This window comes from Podarcis gaigeae, assembly GCF_964106915.1.
Source record: "Podarcis gaigeae genome assembly, chromosome: Z".
NCBI classification, from domain to species: Eukaryota; Metazoa; Chordata; class Lepidosauria; order Squamata; family Lacertidae; genus Podarcis; species Podarcis gaigeae.
In genome coordinates, this window is record NC_139691.1 from 25155201 (window position 1) to 25173928 (window position 18728).

Sequence of the window (18728 nt, forward strand, 5' to 3'; positions counted from 1 at the left end):
AAGGGAGGCAAAAGTTCAATATTCCATATAGAATCTGGTATTAATCCACCAGTCATTCCTACCTGATACATTTTGTCTTGGTGTTCCAGGGAGCTTACACTGCATCGACCCAGAGGCGCCTGCCTGGACATCTTACGTGGCTTCGTAGCGAGGGTGTCCCAAGTTAAAGTCCACTCTGTGTCACGTCTTAGATGTCAGGACCCATATATCGGTAAGTGCAAAGGGTTAAAGTCTTTGTGGTTCTTGTACAGAGTTAGTAAATTATTCAGATGACCTGAACATTAAAATTCAATTTCTCTTAATCTACGGAAACACTGTGCTGTCAGATAAAACTAGCAGGTGAGCTTAAGATTAAGAAAGGGAACTAAGATTTAAGAGAGCTGTACAGCGTGTTCTTAGGGAAATCATTCCTGTCGACTTAGTGAATAACACAGAGATGAAACATATTAAAAATCCTGGAATGAAGCTAAAAGTCAGATGTTGCAGTCTGAACTTTAGATATCTAAACCTGACCTAAAATTGCAGTTTCAGGTGGACTGGGATTTCGCTTTGTAAGGCACACACTCATTCACAGTGCTATTTTTTTGGAAAAAGAGGTGCTGGAACTCACCATGAACGCCTCCCTTGTCCTCTTATAATGGAGGTGCAGGAACTGAGTTCTGGTGACTTCCATCTGAAGAAAAGCCCTGTCCATCCATGGTCCATACTTAGCTCTGGGCAATGGAAGGTTTGTTTCAAGGTGATTCTGAGCTCGCCCACGCTGCCACTTGTCCCATGCCTAGCATGCATATGTCTGAGTGTTTTTGCCTTTGTCCTGCCATTTTCCTCCGGAAACCCATTTGTTCTGATCATAGGAGCCAATAAAAAATTCGAGGGGGTTTGGCCTTTCCAAAGCTGATGGCCATTGCCATTCAAATGGTTTGTGTGTGTGTGTGTGTGTGTCAATTCCACATCTTGTGATTGATAATGCAGGGCAAGGCTTACCTGCTCCCCACCCCCCAATATTTCATTCAAGTTGGCGCCCCAGGTCAGAACTTAAAACACAGGTGTTCCCAGGAGTAAGCGGTAGAATGGATAAGCACTCAATGGGACCTTTTGCAATTTATTCTAGTCACTTCCTGGGTTCACTCCCCCGTGGTTTTCATGAAATGAGATGATCATGTGCATTGGAATTGTCCAGAGACTAACACGCATTTCTTCTCCTTTCATGTTAGCTGTTTGGGTAGATCGGGGTGGCAGAGGGCAATTTGTGCTGAATAGAGCATTGAAGAGGCAACAGCTGACTGCAAATAATAATAGTAACACATGCCTAGAAAGCATGGGACAAACTAAAAGCATGAGACAAGCGGAAGTGTGGACAAGCCGTGTGTCTGAACCCAGTCTTGATTAATTTCTCAGGCTCCTTTTAAACTTAGCATACATGAAAGGGAGATACTCACTTGAAAGTCAAGCAGCGCCCTCTGCTGCCTATTTGTTAACTGTACTTTGTCTTTGGACATTTGACACTAGAGAAGCACTGGAACCTATGCAGGGGTTTTTTTCAGCCATTTGTTGCTTGGGTTGCTCACTAGCCTAATTTAAACATCAAAAGCCATAGAGGTGGGATAATATGTGAAGAATGCATATTCAAAATAGCTTTTGTTGAGTTTTGGAAATTCTCACACAGACACATCTCTAGTAACATTTTATGTAATTTCATACTGAATGAATGATAAATGAGAGTAATCAATATTTGGCCATGTGACTTACATCACCTTATTTCGAATTTCTTAAAATCCACGACTGATAACATAGTTTGTTCAAAAGGAACAGGGAGGAAATCTACATCATGTAATTCAGCTGCCGTTGCACCTAATGCCTTTCAACTTCTTATGCCAACCTTCTTTGACAGCCTTGGAACAATTTCAATAGCCAGAGACTCCTTGGCAGTTTTCCTTGACAAATACCAGTAGTCAGTGTTCTGCAAATGCTCTGAAAGAGTTTAAGCATAAATGGCATTCAGCATAGCATCCAGATGTTATGTATGCATGTATATATCGAAGCAAGGCCAATCGGAAGTGGCAGGAAGAAGGTCATCTGGCCTGGGGCCTCAAGCTCAATGGCAGTACCAGATTTAGACACTTGTTAATTTTTTGGCATTTGATAAATTTTGCAACCTTTGCAATGGCTTCATGTGTTTGCCTAAGCCCTAGCAGAACAGAAAGGGGTCGATATAAAAAGAGAAAAGCAGAAGAGCCTCTTAAAAAGCAGTGGAATTTTCTCAGCTCAGGCTGCTAAATCATTATTTTTAGAGCCTTCCTCCCCTGCCCCCAACACACACATGAAACATTTTTCTTTTCACATTTCCCGAAGGGGTGTGTGTGTGTGACAGAGGCGGACGGATTGAGAGGACTGATTATTTCTCAGCTCCTACTACGGTGCTGACAGATCAATAAAACAAACACCTCTGGCTGCCAAGTGCTGGGTATGGGATTTGCAAGCACCAAGCCACGTGGAGCACAGGGATATTTAAAAGCCTATTACTTAGATTTACATCTAGTACTTGTAGTCAGTGAACAGCAAAATGGCATTCAGTGCCTAGCAGGGCTATTCTGAATAATTTGCCAGTGTTGACTTTCAGGTCCAAGAAACTCAGCCGTGAGAGAAATTTCTCTCCATTGTGTGAATATCCACTTTTTTCAGCACCACTGTTCCTCCTCCCTCACTGCTGCTGGTATTTCACCACCATTTTTTCTGACTACTGTGATTTCTCCCTTTCTGGATTAGCTGTGCAGCTAGCCCTCTGTGTACCTGTATGTGAAAATATTTGAGTGCTAGAGCCTTCTCAGATTCGTTTAGTAAGGAGTTTGACATCCACAGGGCCACCACAGAAAAGACCATCTCCCCTGCTGGCCCCCAAACAACGAGGGTTTCTGTTGTTGATCTTAATATATGGGCAGGTTGAGAGCCATGACATGAGAGGCAGCGTGGTGTGAGTGGTTAGAGCATCAGGCTAAGACTTGGGTGATCAGGGTTCAAATCCCCTCTCAGGCATGAAGCTCACTGGGTGATCTTGCCTCTTAGCCTAACATGCCACAACTCCAGGCCCCCAGGTCACCCAATGTGTGTCATGGCTGAGTGAGGATTTGAACCCTGGTCTCTCCCAGGTCCTAGTCCAGCACTTAAACTGCTGCACCACACTGGCTCTTAATGATAGGGAGGTGTGAGTTTGAGGCCCTGCATATTCCCCCCCCCTCTCTCTCTCTCACACACACACACACCAGGAACCCAAACAAGTTTGGCTGAAAAGGCCAACCCTTCTCCTTTTTCCACATGATGCCACCAGAAGCTCATTCCCATCAAGTCCATGTGCTCAGAAAGAGTGTGAGTTCACGCAGCATTTTAAATGTCAAAGGACAGCAGTGTTTGGCCAGAGCGCTTATAAATCCCCCTTAACAAGAGTTCTACCTATTCCTTGCTGCTTCCAGGTTGTAAAATTTAAAAAAAATCCACTTCAGACCCAATGAGCCATAACATCCTCTAATCTAATCAGTACTGAGCAATAAGACAAGACACTCCAGTGGCCAACTCGGTCAGGGTTTTATTTTCCCCTCTTCTTGTGCGAGGCCTGTTCAAAGTGTTTGTTCAAGAGGAAAATGATCAAGACAAGGAGATGCTTATGTCTGGCTGTCATTGAAAAGCCCTGTTGTGGTGGTAGTGTTCAAAGACATTGTCCAAGGCTAGTTTATGCATCTTCAATAACTGCCTTCTCGTGGGCTGAAGGTCGCATGGCTCCTGACTTAACAAAATGAACCTCTGCTTTTTAATGGTGTATGAGGCTCCTTTCATCTGTTCCTGAAGGTTAGGAATGGTAAGCTTCCTATAATTTCTGTTGAGCACCTTGTTATTTATTCATATCATTCATGAATTGCTCCCCATGAGGCACCTCAGAGCGATTTATGCATATGCAAAACACACACACACCAGTTAAAATAATTGCACATACAAAAATAACTTAAAAACAAAAAATAAATACAATACCATTAAAAACAGCAAAAACAATTATGTGTATTCAATCAAAATCCAGTGCAATACAGATACACAACAAATTCCACCTACAAGTCTTGTTGAAAGAGGAAAGTCTTCAACAAGCGCCTGTCAAATATTTAGCAGGAGTGTGAGTGTCACCACATTAAAGACCTAATTCCAATATTGTGATAAGATGGTATCTACTGGGTACCCTTGAGATGATCAGTTGACAAAGTGAGATGATCATTTGACAATGTATGGAATAGGGTGACTTTTTGGTGTCCTGTTCTCAAGTTGTATAAGGCTTTGTATTCCAGCACCTTGAACTTAGTCTAGTAGCTAATTGGCAATCCATGCAGTTATTTCAGCAGTGGAGTAATATGGTTGTGATATTCCTGTAAAGCCCTACATTGCTTCAGTCCAAACCATCTGAAAGACCGTATTCCGTCATTTGAACCTGCCCTAGTTTTGACATAATCAGAATATTGTAGGCGGAAGGAGTGTCTGGGTGAAAATTGGAAGGGAAAGGTCCGGGAAAATCTGGACATATGACAAGCGACGTTGGCCGTGTAGTTTTTGCTGCTTTTCCTTAAAAAAATAGCTCAATGATGGGGACATAGGAGAGGGCCTTAGTACTGGCTGCTCCCAGACTTTGCAGCTCTTTTCCTAGAGAAGTTAAACTGGCTCCCTCAATGTTGTCCTTGTGCCAGCAAGTGAAGACTTTCTTCTTCCATCAGGATTTTGGGAATTGGCTGCTTTTATTGAAAGGGCGGGTGCCATGCTGTTCTTATTCGCATGGTTTTAATAGACTTTATATGTGTATATTAGTTTTACTTCTATAAATGTTTAATTACTTTTAAATTATTGGGTCGTCCCCCCAATGCTTTTAGCCGCTCTCATTTTTATATGAAAGCTGCCTTAAGTCCTGTCAGGGAAAAACAGAGGGATATATAAATAAATATATAATGATATTAATAATGATATACCTACCCCAGTGAGCTGTCTAGCTGGCCTGTTTTTTTACCAGTTGCATCTTCTTGTACCGTGCATCTCAGGGCATTGTCTGAGGCCATGTGATGCAGCCACGTTGCTGAAACTAAGTCCATGCTTGGCTGGGAAAGTATGCTACCTTGAGTGTCATGATGGAAGGAAAGTGAATCTGAAACAGATTTAGGAGTTGCAGGGTGGTGCACAGGGAAAGAAGAGGGTGGGAACGTTCCATTGTGCTAGCAAAAATGTTTAGGTGGCTAGTACCTATGTTTCTTTGGTATATGGCTGAATTTGTATAGTGGCAAAGTGTCTATATTGCATTAAATGAATGATGGTGATGATGAAAGTGGAACAACACTGTCTTTTCCCAGGAGCAAATCCCTACATTGTCATCAAGTGTGAGAATCAGAAAGTTCGTTCTCCTGTGCAGAAGAGCACCCTCAGTGCTATTTTCAATACACAAGCCATTTTCTACCAGAGGAACATTGCGAGCCCGATTGTTGTCCAGGTAAGAGAAATTATTACATTCCTACTTGTACCTGCTTTCTACTAATTTCTTTCCTTCTCCTTTTGTTTTCTTAAATTTCTATGGAACCCACAGCAGGGTAGCAGACATTAGATATTTTATTTTAAAGTATTTCTAAACTGCTTAAAAGTTTAAGCATTTCTGAACAGCGTACAATAGTACAAATCAACCTAAAACAATATAATAAAAACAGAACTCCAACAATACAGGTTCCAGTTTAATGGATCATGGAAAGCACAATAATACATCATTAGAGGTGATTCCCAAACAGCCTCCCACCCAGACACTAACCTGACCTAGACCTGTTTAGTTTCAGCAAGGTGATGATTGTATGAGCCTTCATACCAAATCTTGAGGCATGTGACAATAGCCTTGGATGTGTGGGACATTGTGCATGCATTTAATAGGGATTTTTCATTTAATTTTATTGATTTTTACGTGTTATGTTCTTTTAACCTATCTTCCTCCAAGGGGTACTCTTTCCCCTACCATTGTTTTTCTCGTGTCAACAGTTTAAGCAAGACTGTTATGTACTAAGCTTGAATCTTAGAACAATAGGCAGGTAGGAGCCTAGAATACAACAACCTGATTGGCCTGCGGGAGCAGCCCAGTCAGACCCCAGGAGGAAGTTTATCAACCTATTAGGCCAGTAGAGTCCTAGAATGCAACAACTGATTGGCCTGCAGCAGCAGCCCAATAAGGCTCCAGGAGGGAAACATAATCAACCAATCAGACGGTACTCATTGTGTAAATAATGTGTATAAAGCCTGAGTTCGGGAGGAAATTCAATCACTGTTCCTATGAGCTGAAATAAAGAGCATGAAATTACTACTCACCTCTGAGTATATTTCAAAGGCTAAATTAAAACTGGTTCGATATCACTTAGGCTGTGTACACACTATAACTTAAAGCACATTTGAAGCAATCACCCTCTGGGTAGGGTAGTTTATTAAGGGTTGCTGAGAACTGTAACTCTGTGAGAGGTGAACCACAGTCCCCAGAATTCTCTGAATGTGCTTTAAAAGCATAGTGTGTACACAGCCCAAGTGTGTTTTATGGGTATCCCCAGTCCTACAGAAGGCCAACATAGTTGATTTACTTACTTGTTACATTCACAGCCTGCTGTATATTACAATAAATATGCTTTTGTAAAAGTGTGCTTAAACAGACCAATTTTTTAGTTGGGGGGGGATGAAAAAGCAGTTGCAAAACTTCATTCTAGAATGCCCTCCGTCCAAATGGTTTTCTGCTGTAAAGCTTGCCATAAACACTACCAGAGGCATTTAGTAACAGCTCGGGGCGATTTTTCAATAGGAAACTGGAGTGTGGCTCTAATCTGGACTGGGAATCCCTAACTGCTTTTTCTTCAAATTACAAGTGGCCACCGTAGTACATTTTAACATAATAAAAAAGCAGGTATATTGTGATGGGTAAATTCTGGTTGTTATTTATTAATTTTTAGACCACTCAATGGCAAAACAGCCTTCTAAACTGATTACAAGTATAAAAGGCAATTATTAGAATATATATAACAAAATATTAATATAACACATACATATATAGTATATAACTTAAGCTATAAACATCCATAATTAAAATATGCAGTAAAGCAATCCCACTAAAACAACACAGCAAAGATACTACAGTCGTACTTTTGCGAACTATTTTTGGAAGCCGAACGTCCAACAGAGCTTCTACAGCTTCTGATTGGCTACAGGAGCTTCCTGCACCCAATCAGAAGCCACGGAAGCCCTGTCGGACGTTCGGCTTCCAAAAATAGTTCGCAATCTGGAACAGTCACTTCTGGGTTTGCGGCGTTCGGGAGCCAAAATGTTTGAGAACAAAGCTGTTTGAAAACCAAGGTATGACTGAAGTAGATTTACATGTGATAGGAATGGCTGTATGAAACACATGCATTTTAAAAAGCCAGTGGAACTCCAGTGCAGATGGGGCCTTGTATACTCTGTATGTGTATACAGTGGTGCCCCGCAAGACAAATGCCTCGCTAAACGAAAAACCTGCAAGACGAAAGGGTTTTCCGATTTTTTAGCAGCTTCGCAAGACAAATTTCCCTATGGGCTTGCTTCGCAGGACGAAAGCCCATAGGGAAATCTCCGGGGACAGCGGGGAAGCGCAGCGCGCCTTCTCCTCTTTTCCCGGACCTGTCCTAAGGCTTGCGGTGGGAGGTCCGGGAACAGAGGACAAGGCGCGAAGGGCTTCTCCTCTGTTCCCGGGGCTTGCGGTGGGAGGAGGGTTTTTCCTTCCCACCGCCAACATTCAGAACAGCATTCTGAATGTTGGCGGTGGGGAGGAAAGCCCTCCTCCCACCGCAAGCCTTCAGGACAGGTCCGGGAACAGAGGGGAAGGCGTGCAGCGCTTCTCCTCTGTTCCCGGACCTGTCTTGAAGACTTGCGGTGGGAGGAAGGTTTTCCTCCCCACCGCCAACATTCAGAAGGCTGTTCTGAAGGCTGGCGGTGGGAAGAAAAGCCCTTCTCCCCCGCCAGCCTTCAGAAGAGTTCCCGCCTAGGCTGCGGATAGCAGCCTGCTGCCCCGCGCGAGGGACGCTCTTAAGCAGAGTGCCCCTCGCGCGGGGCAGACATTCGCCGCTTGGGGAGCCCTGAAGTCCTGCAGGGCTCCCCAAGCTGCGAATGTCTGCCACTCGTGCGGGGCAGCAGGCTGCTATCCGCAGCTTGGAGAGCCCTCTGGACCTCTTCTGAAGGCGGGCGGGGGGCAAAAGTCTTTGTCCCCCCTGCCTGCCTTCCCGGGGGCCTTTAAATCACCCCGGGACAGCGGAGAATTCATCCGCTGTCCCGGGGCGATTTAAAAATGCTGGCGGGTGGCAGCGCTGCCGCCCGCCAGCATTTTACGATCGCCTGGACAGCGGAGAAGTCCTCCGCTGTCCCGGGGTTTTTAAAATGCTGGCGGGCGGCAGCGAAGGTTTCCCGGGAAGGCAGGCGGGGGGAAGCAAAGACTTTCGCCCCCCCCCCCGCTGGCCTTCAGAAGAGGTCGGGGGACAGACTGTCCCCGGACCTGGTCTGAAGGCGGTTTCCATAGGAACGCATTGATTGATTTTCAATGCATTCCTATGGGAAACCGTGCTTCGCAAGACGAGGCACCACTGTATATGAAGAGAAGGTAAGTGAGAGGAAATCAGGATAACAAAGGATGCATGTGGTTAGATATACTAAACCTGCATTTTTACTTGGGCAAATCTGTCAGTAACAGTCTGCCAGTAGCAGCAATGGTGCTAGCGTGGAACGGAGAACAGGGGTGTGAAAATGTTTCCCCTTAAAGCATCTTTTCTGTGATTTTGGGGATGGCTTTCAGGGAGGTGAAAAACACACCACACACGTCTGTATGTCTTTGTTAATTGCATCCTCTGCGGTTGTTGTATAAGAGGGAAGACCGCTTTGCTGCGGGAGGGAACCTCTAAACAGTTTCAAGCGCTTGCAGCCTGTAGCAGCAGCACATAGCTGTGTTGGGGACGCATCTTTCCCATCTGTGCAACAGTGATACACAAAACCCACAGAGGTCAAGGCGAGGTTGAAAGAGGAGAGCTCTTCCAATTGAGGACTTGTACAGATGACCTTTTGACCCTTTCCAATCGCGGGAAGGGGGAGGGGTGCATGGGGAGGAAAATGCCAGCCCATCTAGCAGCAATTATTTCTCATTTCCTTCCTATCTCTGTAGGTTTGGCACAGCGGGCTCCTTTGCGACAAGTTCATGGGACAAGTGCGGATCTCAGTATCACCCAATTACCCCAGAAGTCTTCAGAAGTTCCAGCTCCAGGACAGAGGGAGTCGCGAAGATTATGACATGCCAGGTCACATCACCATCAAGGTTGTTACTAGCGATGACCTCGTGGAGTTCTGAATTCTAAGGGCTGACAGGCAAGAGTTTCCAGTGAGCATCCGCAATGGGGATGGAGCAAGAGCCACTGATTTGCATCTTGGTGTGAAATGCTTTAAAATGCTTGGGGTGTTGTGTTTGGGTCCTACTTGGGCAACAACAAATGGCCAACAAAAGAGAAAGAAGCAGAGAGCAAATGTGCAGCCAAATATATCATTTGTCTTTCTCTTTCACCACACATACACACACATACAGTATATATCTCCAAACATATTTTCTATCACAGATAGCAGCTGCTTCCAGGCACTGGCTTCACTAGTGCAATTCACATGAAACCATTATAGCCTTGCCATGCATTTTAGCTGTTCTGCTAGAAAATAGCATTTCATCAGAACTTTGGGAGCTGCCTTATACCAAGTATAGCTCAATATGGTCGACACTGACTAGCAGCAGCTCTCTGGGGTTTCAGACAGTGAGCTTCTTCCAGATGCTGGGGATTGGACTTGGGGCCTTCTGCATGCAGAGCAGATGCTCCACCACTGAGCTATGGTCCTTCCTAAACAGCACGGTTGAATATTGCTTCTAATAGTAAGAGTAGTTTCCTTTTAGTTGCATTAAGTAAATGCCGAAGTATTTGCTAAATTTGACACAAGCAATGACAAATCTCAGCATGGAAAAATCAGAGTTCTGGGATGCGAAACACAAGCTTTGCCATTCCTAATACTCAGCTGTGGGGAATGTAGTTTAAAGGCTTGCATCTGTCCACATTGGGAAGGTATGCCTGCCTTCTATCTGAGCCAGCTGAATTGTATGACAGCTCTTTGGACAGAAAAATGAAAGGAATATGGATAGGATAGCTGTTTATTGTACTGAGCCTTTTTTGCACTGTTGCTTTTGTTTTCGATGCCTATCTGTTATCAGTTCAGAATACCATAACACACACATAACCGGCTGTTAAGAAACATAACATTATATATAATAAACCTGTAATCGTCATATCAAAAAATTGCAAAGCACAGTTTCTGGTGGCAATAACATATCATATTACTGTTAACCTTCTGTATGTTTTTATTGTCGTAAAGTCCAAAAATTGTCAAGTCCAAAGATTGTCAAGTCCAACAATTACAATGTACAGTTCTTGTTGGCAATGCCATTTCATACTGATGTCTTCCTTCTGCATAGTCCTATGTCTTAAAAGTGTAACAAACAGAACCACTTAGTAACAATAAGGCAGCTGATGATAGACCAGTTCTCAGGATACACCCTTGTTTCACCCATTGATTGGGCTTCTTCAGCGACAAGGTTTCCAGGAGATTTTTCAGTAGGTTTTTTCAGACGAAATAGTCCACAGGAACGCAGAAGTTGCCAGTCAGAGATGCTCCGTATGAATGATCATTGAAACTAAACTATATAGGAGCAATCCCTGCAACGGGGAAGGTGCAGGCAATTAGAATTAAATATTCTTAAAGAGACCTAATTGCAATGATACCCAACCGATACAAATCCAAAAAGTTAAGTATTCCACATCTTCATTTATAAACTATTACAACTTTATCAAACTTTTTCAATGAGGCTTAATCATCAATGGATCCCATCTGGCAAATGGTCATTACGGTCTCCACTCCCTAATATTGATCATAAAAATATAAATTAATCTTACGAGATTGTAACACCATTATCTAAACACCTGTGTGTTACAAGAAAGGATACCTTCTTTGCAGTAATTCAGACAACACAGGATATCTATAGAAGAAATAAGTAGGGTCAATCAAAGATATTCTAAGTAATAATCAATAGGTACAGGCAATTAGAATCTATCATTCTTAAAGGAACATAATCACAATAATATCCAACTAGTAGAGATCTAGTACATTAAGTTTTTTCCATCTTCATTAGTATTTCTTCGCTTTTTTAAGATTTATCCAGTAAATTAATCATAAATAGATTCCACTTGCTAAATAGTCATTGTTGTCTCCACTGTTTATATTGCAATAATCAAACTATTAATATGTAACATCATTAATATCATCAATTACATAAATTGCATCATTAATTACATCATTAATTACATAAATTATATCAATAGAAACAGCCATGGCAAATGACTAGGTCAACACACACCACAATTGTCTTGTTACGTAAATCATGTTCAGAGTACCACAACACACACGTAACTGGCTGTAAAGAAACATAACATTATATATAATAAAACTGTAATCATCATATCAAAAAGTTGCAAACCACAGTTCCTGGTGGCAATAACATATCATATTACTGTTAACCTTCTGTATGTTTTTATTGTCATAAAGTCCAAAGATTGTCAAGTCCAGCGATTATCTGTTATCAGTGGCAACATCTGAATAAAATGTATGCTTTTATTATTGAGTTGTGTCCAATGGTTGCATGAGTAAAAAATCGTTTGTACAACTCTCTCTTCCCCTCCTCCCACCTGACCCTTCAAAGTGGGGGTTATGCAGATGGGCAGGGGGATAATCAGCTAGAGGGATCTTCTTGGCAGAAGTTCCACTTGCAGAAGATCACTCCATTTTATTTTAGGTTACTTCCTCGCTCCCTTCCACTTGTTGGAGCTGGGAATTCCCATTTCCAGCCCCACCCCTAATCCAAGCCACCAAACCTCCTTAGAAAAAAGTATTTCCCCATTCTAGAAGAGCACCATAAGATCAGCACATTTCCAGGCAAAGGTGCCTTTGACCCAGGCCCAGCCCACGAGTGTGGAAGCCTCCAGGGCCGGCCCAATGCCCAAATAAAGATCTACACCAGGATCTGCTGCACCTGGGGATTCTGCCGTCCACGAGGCTTCACCTTGTCTCATGGTTGGGCCGTCCCCACCCCCCTCCCATCTCACCCTGCCACCTCCACTAATAGCAGAGAAGCACTGCTACCAGCAGCACCAGTTTCCAGAGACATATCACGAGATCTCCCCTAAAACCAGGGTGGGGTCAGGGGAGGTCTCTTCCTCCTTCCCATTTTCCCTACCTCTCTCCTATAGCAGAGATGTTGCCTCCCACTTCTCTGGTTCAGATTAACATTTGAGATGGAGAACGAATTGAAATTGCACAATCAGGATACGGGTGTACTTTATGAACATGCCAAATTTGTATTCCAAACCAGGCAATTCAGAGATTTCCTGACATCGATTGTTAGCAGACCTTGCAGCTTGATGGAATTACCGTAGTTTGGAATAATCACTTGCAGTTCTTGGAGTTCAAATGCTTTATTCATGAAGAAACTACAGGATGAATAGTGAGGAGAGTGAGAAACAGAAGACATATTGTCTCAACAAGCTAGGGATGAATGATAAACAAAATGGCTCAGCTTATAGGGGTGGAGTTAACGTAGACAAAGAGGCTTACGAACAAGTGCGGCCAGATTGCTAGACAAACAGTGCCCTCGTGTGGTTTACAGTAACACATACATTAACTACAAACTCAAGAGAAGGAAATGTATTTGTTTTCCTCCAACGTGGGTATGCACAAGCTAGGGGAAAAGGGAACCCCCTGACCCTAAAGGACTTGCAATATAAATCTCAACAACAGCAGAGACACGAATGGGTGGGTAGTGGCAATGGTAACGATAGATGACTAATAGCAAGTGCATGTTCCTTAGTCTCATTTGTGGATGAGGACTTAACAGCTTAAGGATAACAGCTTCTCCAGAGCAGTCATCCTAATTTGTTTTACACAAATTGTGCAGAATTTATAATATGCCCTCTGTTTATTGGGCATTTGCTCTGATTTGCTTGCAGGGGAATTATACACCTTCTCGTCAACCACTGGTTTATCACACGCTTTTTGGTGCATATCCTCATCATTTTCATAACTGCAAAAAGTCATTTTTTAAAAAGTGTGTATCCTGGAGGCTCCTCATAGGTGCTGGCTGTCTGGGGCCCTGGGTGCCCAAGCACCCACAAAATGCCCCATGAAGGGGCTGGGCACCCACAAAATTTGGCACCAGGGTCATGCACGCTGCATGGCACCAACAACCCTAGACACCCACGGTCACAGGGCCAAGCTGGCACTCCTGAGACTACTTATGGCTTCACAGCTAAGGTGGCCTTCACAGGATGTGAGAGGTGATGCTTGCCCTCTTTGGGAATTCTTTGAACAGTGTTGGAGTGTGGAGCAGGACCATGCTAATTAGCCCCACCCTATTATTGCACACCCCTCCCTTGCTATCTATACACACATCACCAATATCTGCAGCGAGGGAGGGCCTTTGAGCATATAGTTGTATATGTGAAGCAAGACAAGGATCCTTAAGAACAGAAGAAAAGCCCTGCTGAATCAGACCAGTTCCCCATCTACTCCAGCATCCTGTTTTTCTCCAGTTTAGACAGAACCCCTTTTTTGAACTTGACCTGTGATGATTCAAAAGGTCAAATCTTCTTGGCTTGGCACCTGACATATAGCTGGTAGTCTGCATTTGGCTAAGCAGGTCTTGATTTCTGCATTTTTGCATTTTTTCAAACTGGGGCCTAACAAGCTGGTGGTGATTTGGGATTTTACTTTACTTTATTGAGCACTCGCCACCTCTGGAAGCACACCCCCCCCCCTCGACTTGACAATGAAAGTAAAATCCAATAAAGTGAGGGCACAGATTTAAATATTTGCATTAATTCTCTTCATATTCCTCAACGTGCACTGAGAGCCAAATCACCTCTGATTCACCCTGTTTGGAGGCTCAAACAGTGTAGATTAACTCTATTTTTGTCCTGATTGGCTTGTAAGTGTTAATCTGAATTGACTTGCAGCTGACCGCCTGGTGCCTCTGCTGCTGGCTGCTCACTGGTGGTTTGCAAGTGCTGAGCTGAAGCTGCTGTTTGCATTCCTAACAACTTTGATCCAAAGGGGCCTCCTGACCCTGCAAAGTCTGCATGGATGGCAGAGTTCCCCCATCACAGCAGGTCAGCACAGCTATGGCGTGGGCTGCTTAAGTTCTGGGGATTTGCAGGACGCACATGTAAAGGTGTGCAAGGCTTCTTCTTCTTTTCCATTTCAGAATCCCATTCATTTTTTGTAGGGGGGAAAAAAAAGAAAGAAGACTCGCTCACACTATGCATTTGAAGCACTCTTATACCACTTTAAGAGACACGGCTTCCCCCAAAGAATCCTGGGAACTGTAGTTTGTTAAAGGTGATGATAGTTGTTGACTCTTAACAAAGCATAGTTCCCATAATTCTTTGCTTATGACCTGCATGTCCTATTATTTGTAGGCTTGAATTCCCCGATTTTAATCCATGTTCTTTTTTCTTTGATTTTTAGGTTAGGCATTTCTTCATGATTCCACCCCCCCACCCCCCCAATTCAAAATCAGAAGCAAACAGGCTGGAGAGAGACTGTTTATTATTACTACTATTCCTTATTTATCAGTATTATATTTTTATCCAATCCACCTTTTCTCCAAGAAGCTCAAGGTGGCATTTGTGGGTCTCCTTTCCCCCCATATTATCCTCTTGACAACCCTGTGAGGTAGGTTAGGCTGAGAGAGTGTGACTGGCTCAGGGTGACCCAGCGAGTGTCATGGTTGATTTTAACCCTGGTTTCCCAGGTCCTAGTCCATGGGTAGGCAACCTAAGGCCCAGGGGCCAGATGCGACCCAATCGCCTTCTCAATCCGGCCCGTGGACGGTCCAGGAATCAGCATGTTTTTACATGAGTAGAATGTGTGCTTTTATTTAAAATGCATCTCTGGGCTATTTGTGGGGCATAGGAATTCATTCATTCCCCCCCCCCCAAAAATATAGTCCCGCCCCCCACAAGGTCTGAGGGACAGTGGACTGGCCCCCTGCTGAAAAAGTTTGCTGACCCCTGTCTAGTCCATTGAATACTCATCCATTTTATTCCATATCCTGGAAAAGAAATGTGGAAATTAATAACGGCAATGTTTCCATGCTCCCTGCTTGGTTGCAAAAGAGGAGGATGCGGAGAGAACCAGAACAGGTGGGAAAGAATGTAACTTTTCTCCCAGCCGAGAAGCAGAGACCACTTGCAAACCAAAGTTAATACGCTTTTCAGTTTAATTGCCAACTATTTTTTAAAATTGCAATGCTCGTGCATTACAGGGAGAAAATCAGAACATGGCCACACCCTTGTGACTGTTCTTTTGCCATGCCCCTTGACATTGCAGCTGCAGCAGGTCTTGTGGGCAGCAGCCACCGCTGTCAGAAATCCTCCAAGGCTTGATTTCCCCCTCCTTGGCTACGTGGGAACTACTGCTACATCCCATTAAGGAATGCACGGGTGCAGTGACCAGATGTGACCACACTACGGCAATCCTGTTCTATAGTTCACTGTCCACCCAGCTGCCTGAACAACTGTATTTAAGGCCACGTCCAGGCTGCTTTTATTTTCTAATGGGATTCAGTCACATAATGGTAAACTAATAATTGCACTCACTTGATTGGGAAGCACTGTGCAACAAAACAAAACAAAAAACCACCTTTCCCAACAAAAAAGATAAGACTTTTGCAATAATGCATTGGGAAGCATGGAAAAGCACCTCTTGCCACTACAGGATCTAGTCTCCTGCAAATGAGTCAGGATGAATGCTCAATAAACCAGTCATCTGGAAGCACTCAGCATTGTAATACTGAGATCCCTTGCGATATTTAGATCTAAGAAGCTCCAAAGAAGATGCTAAAACTTTCTTTTATTCTCACTGGGCTGAGGGTGAAGGACTTGGAGAATATCGTTCAGGCCTTTATGGTTCAAGAGGGATCTTTGAGACTGAGCATCCCACTTCCAAACTAAACACATTAGCACCCACACCCAGGGGCAAAGGAAGGCTAAGCGACACCCAGTGTGGGGTGTTGGGGGCAGGGCAAACTGACCAGCGGTGTGTGCCCTGTACATAGCAGCGCTGTACATACGCCGCCAGGCTCTTTTCCGACAGCGCCACTCGAGTGCCGTGCGGACGGTGGTGGGATCTTCTGCTTGCGGCAGCAGAGGGATTCTCCACATGTGGCTGTGGTGGCATGATGGCAGTGGCTTGCGCTGCTGCACCTCGGGGTGGTGGGGCAAGCCTCCCGCAGGGTACCTTCTTGTCACCCCCTCAGAGATGGCACCCAAGGCGACTGCTCCCCTGCCCCCTTCCTCTACCACTGCCCACACCACATTAGGAGTCAGGTTTGATTTCCTGTTTCTCTGCCATAGCAGTTTCTCTCCCATGAAGCATCAAAACCAACGAAGAGCAACAAAAAGAAATCATAAATGTATAGGTTAGGGTGTCAGGGGTGTGTTTTAGGCATTACTGGCACCATGACTGGCTAGTCACGCACCATTTTCTTACACACATACTGTTCTCGTAGTCATAGGAGTAGGATAGGAAGACACATGGCACCAACTCAGACCACAGGTCCATCTAAAGGTAAAGGTAAAGGTACCCCTGCCCGTACGGGCCAGTCTTGACAGACTCTGGGGTTGTGCGCCCGTCTCACTTAAGAGGCCAGGGGCCAGCGCTGTCCGGAGACACTTCTGGGTCACGTGGCCAGCGTGACAAAGCTGCATCTGGCGAGCCAGAGCCACACACGGAAACGCCGTTTACCTTCCCGCTGGTAAGCGGTCCCTATTTATCTACTTGCACCCGGAGGTGCTTTCGAACTGCTAGGTTGGCAGGCGCTGGGACCGAGCAGCGGGAGCGCACCCCGCCGCAGGGATTCAAACCGCCGACCTTTCGATCGGCAAGTCCTAGGCACTGAGGCTTTAACCCACAGCGCCACCTGCGTCCCTCAGGTCCATCTAGTTCAGTATTAACTCCACCAGCCAGGAAGAACATTTTGACGGGAAAAGCTGTTCAACAGGGGAACGGACTCCTTCAGAAGGTGCTGGACACTCCTTCATAGAATCATAGAATCATAGAGTTGGAAGAGACCACAAGGGCCATCGAGTCCAACCCCCTGCCAAGCAGGAAACACCATCAGAGCACTCCTGACATATGGTTGTCAAGCCTCTGCTTAAAGACCTCCAAAGAAGGAGACTCCACCACCTTCATTGGAGATGTTTAAGCAGAGCTTGAATGGACAACAGTCATGGATGCTTTAGCTGAAAATTCTGTATTGCAGGGGGTTGGAATAGGCAGGGTCCCTTCCAAGTCTACAGTTCTAGGATTCTATGAACCTGGAGTTCATATGTTGTTGGACTACAACTTCCATCCTCTTTAACTATTGGCCCTGTTGGATGGGGCTAATGGGAATTGTAGTCCAGAGTTATCTGGGCTATGATTTCAGACATGGCTATTATTTTTCCAGCCCTGACAGAGATGATGGAGATTGAGCATGTCAACATTTACCTGCAATGCATGTGTTCTGCCACTGAGTTATGGAACTCCTGCTCCCCCTCGCAAAAAGATGAAAAATAGGAACATGCTGAATACCTTTATAGCTAAAATAGCGTAAATATGTGTACAGCTAGCTACTCCCATTGTCTACCAAAATTTGGCAGCATCTGCAACATCTTTTCATTGGCTTTTATAACTCACCTTTGCTCCAAGGATCTCAATGTAGCATACATGGCTGTTCCCCTCTCCAGTTTATCCTCACAACAACCCTGCGGGGTAGGCTAGGCTGAGATGGTGTCTGGCCCAAGGTCACCCAGTGAACTTCATGACCAAGTGGGAATTTGTTTTTTTTATATATATATAATATTTATTGAATTTTTGTTTAACAATAAATGCATATAATAACATACCAATTTCAAATATCCACATTTCATAGACATCCTTGGACTTCCTCACACCTCTTGTTCCTGCTCTCTAAACTCATAAATTTTACCAGGAAATTATTAACTTAATTTAATTTATCTAATAAAGTTTTCCAATATTCAGATCTCAAATTTTAAGATTTAACAACTCTCTTATTGAAGGTTACTTATAGAATACTATTTATCTAAAATTTGTCTTGTTTTTCAATTGCGTTCACTTTTATACACAGTAATTACTAATTTGTTAGAGCCATGTTGTTACAGATCTTACATTTTTCTTAACATTCATACAGTTTACAATGTTTTTGTAAGTAGTCCTTAAATTTCTTCCAGTCCTCCTCCTCCAATTCTTCTCCCTGGTCTCGGATTCTGCCAGTCATCTCAGCCAGTTCCATATAGTCCATCAGTTGCATCTGCCATTCTTCCAGTGTGGGCAGACCAAGTGGGGATTTGAACTCAGGTCTTTCAGGTCCTAATTCAGAACCCTAACTGCTACACCACAGTGGCTCTCCACTACACCACAAGAATCTCAGACAGTAATCAGGATGCTTATAGACCAATTAAATGAGAATGTTTGAGCTGTTCCACTTGGTACCAATTCACTTTGCTGGAAATCTTTGGAAACCTGATACAGGCCAC

General features: G+C 44.1%; 1 protein-coding gene across 4 annotated transcripts in view; it reads left to right on the top strand.

Moving 5' to 3' along the window:
• CAPN6 (calpain 6) overlaps positions 1-11758 on the top strand; it is a 68077-nt gene extending 56319 nt beyond the window's left edge. For all 4 annotated transcript variants that reach the window (XM_083722054.1, XM_083722055.1, XM_083722053.1 and 1 more), the window contains 3 exons: positions 90-211; positions 5370-5506; positions 9215-11758. In XM_083722054.1, coding sequence (XP_083578180.1) covers positions 90-211; positions 5370-5506; positions 9215-9397 — 442 coding nt within the window. In that variant the 3' untranslated portion in view covers positions 9398-11758. The remainder of the gene's footprint in view (positions 1-89; positions 212-5369; positions 5507-9214) is intronic.
• Positions 11759-18728: the final 6970 nt, after the last annotated feature.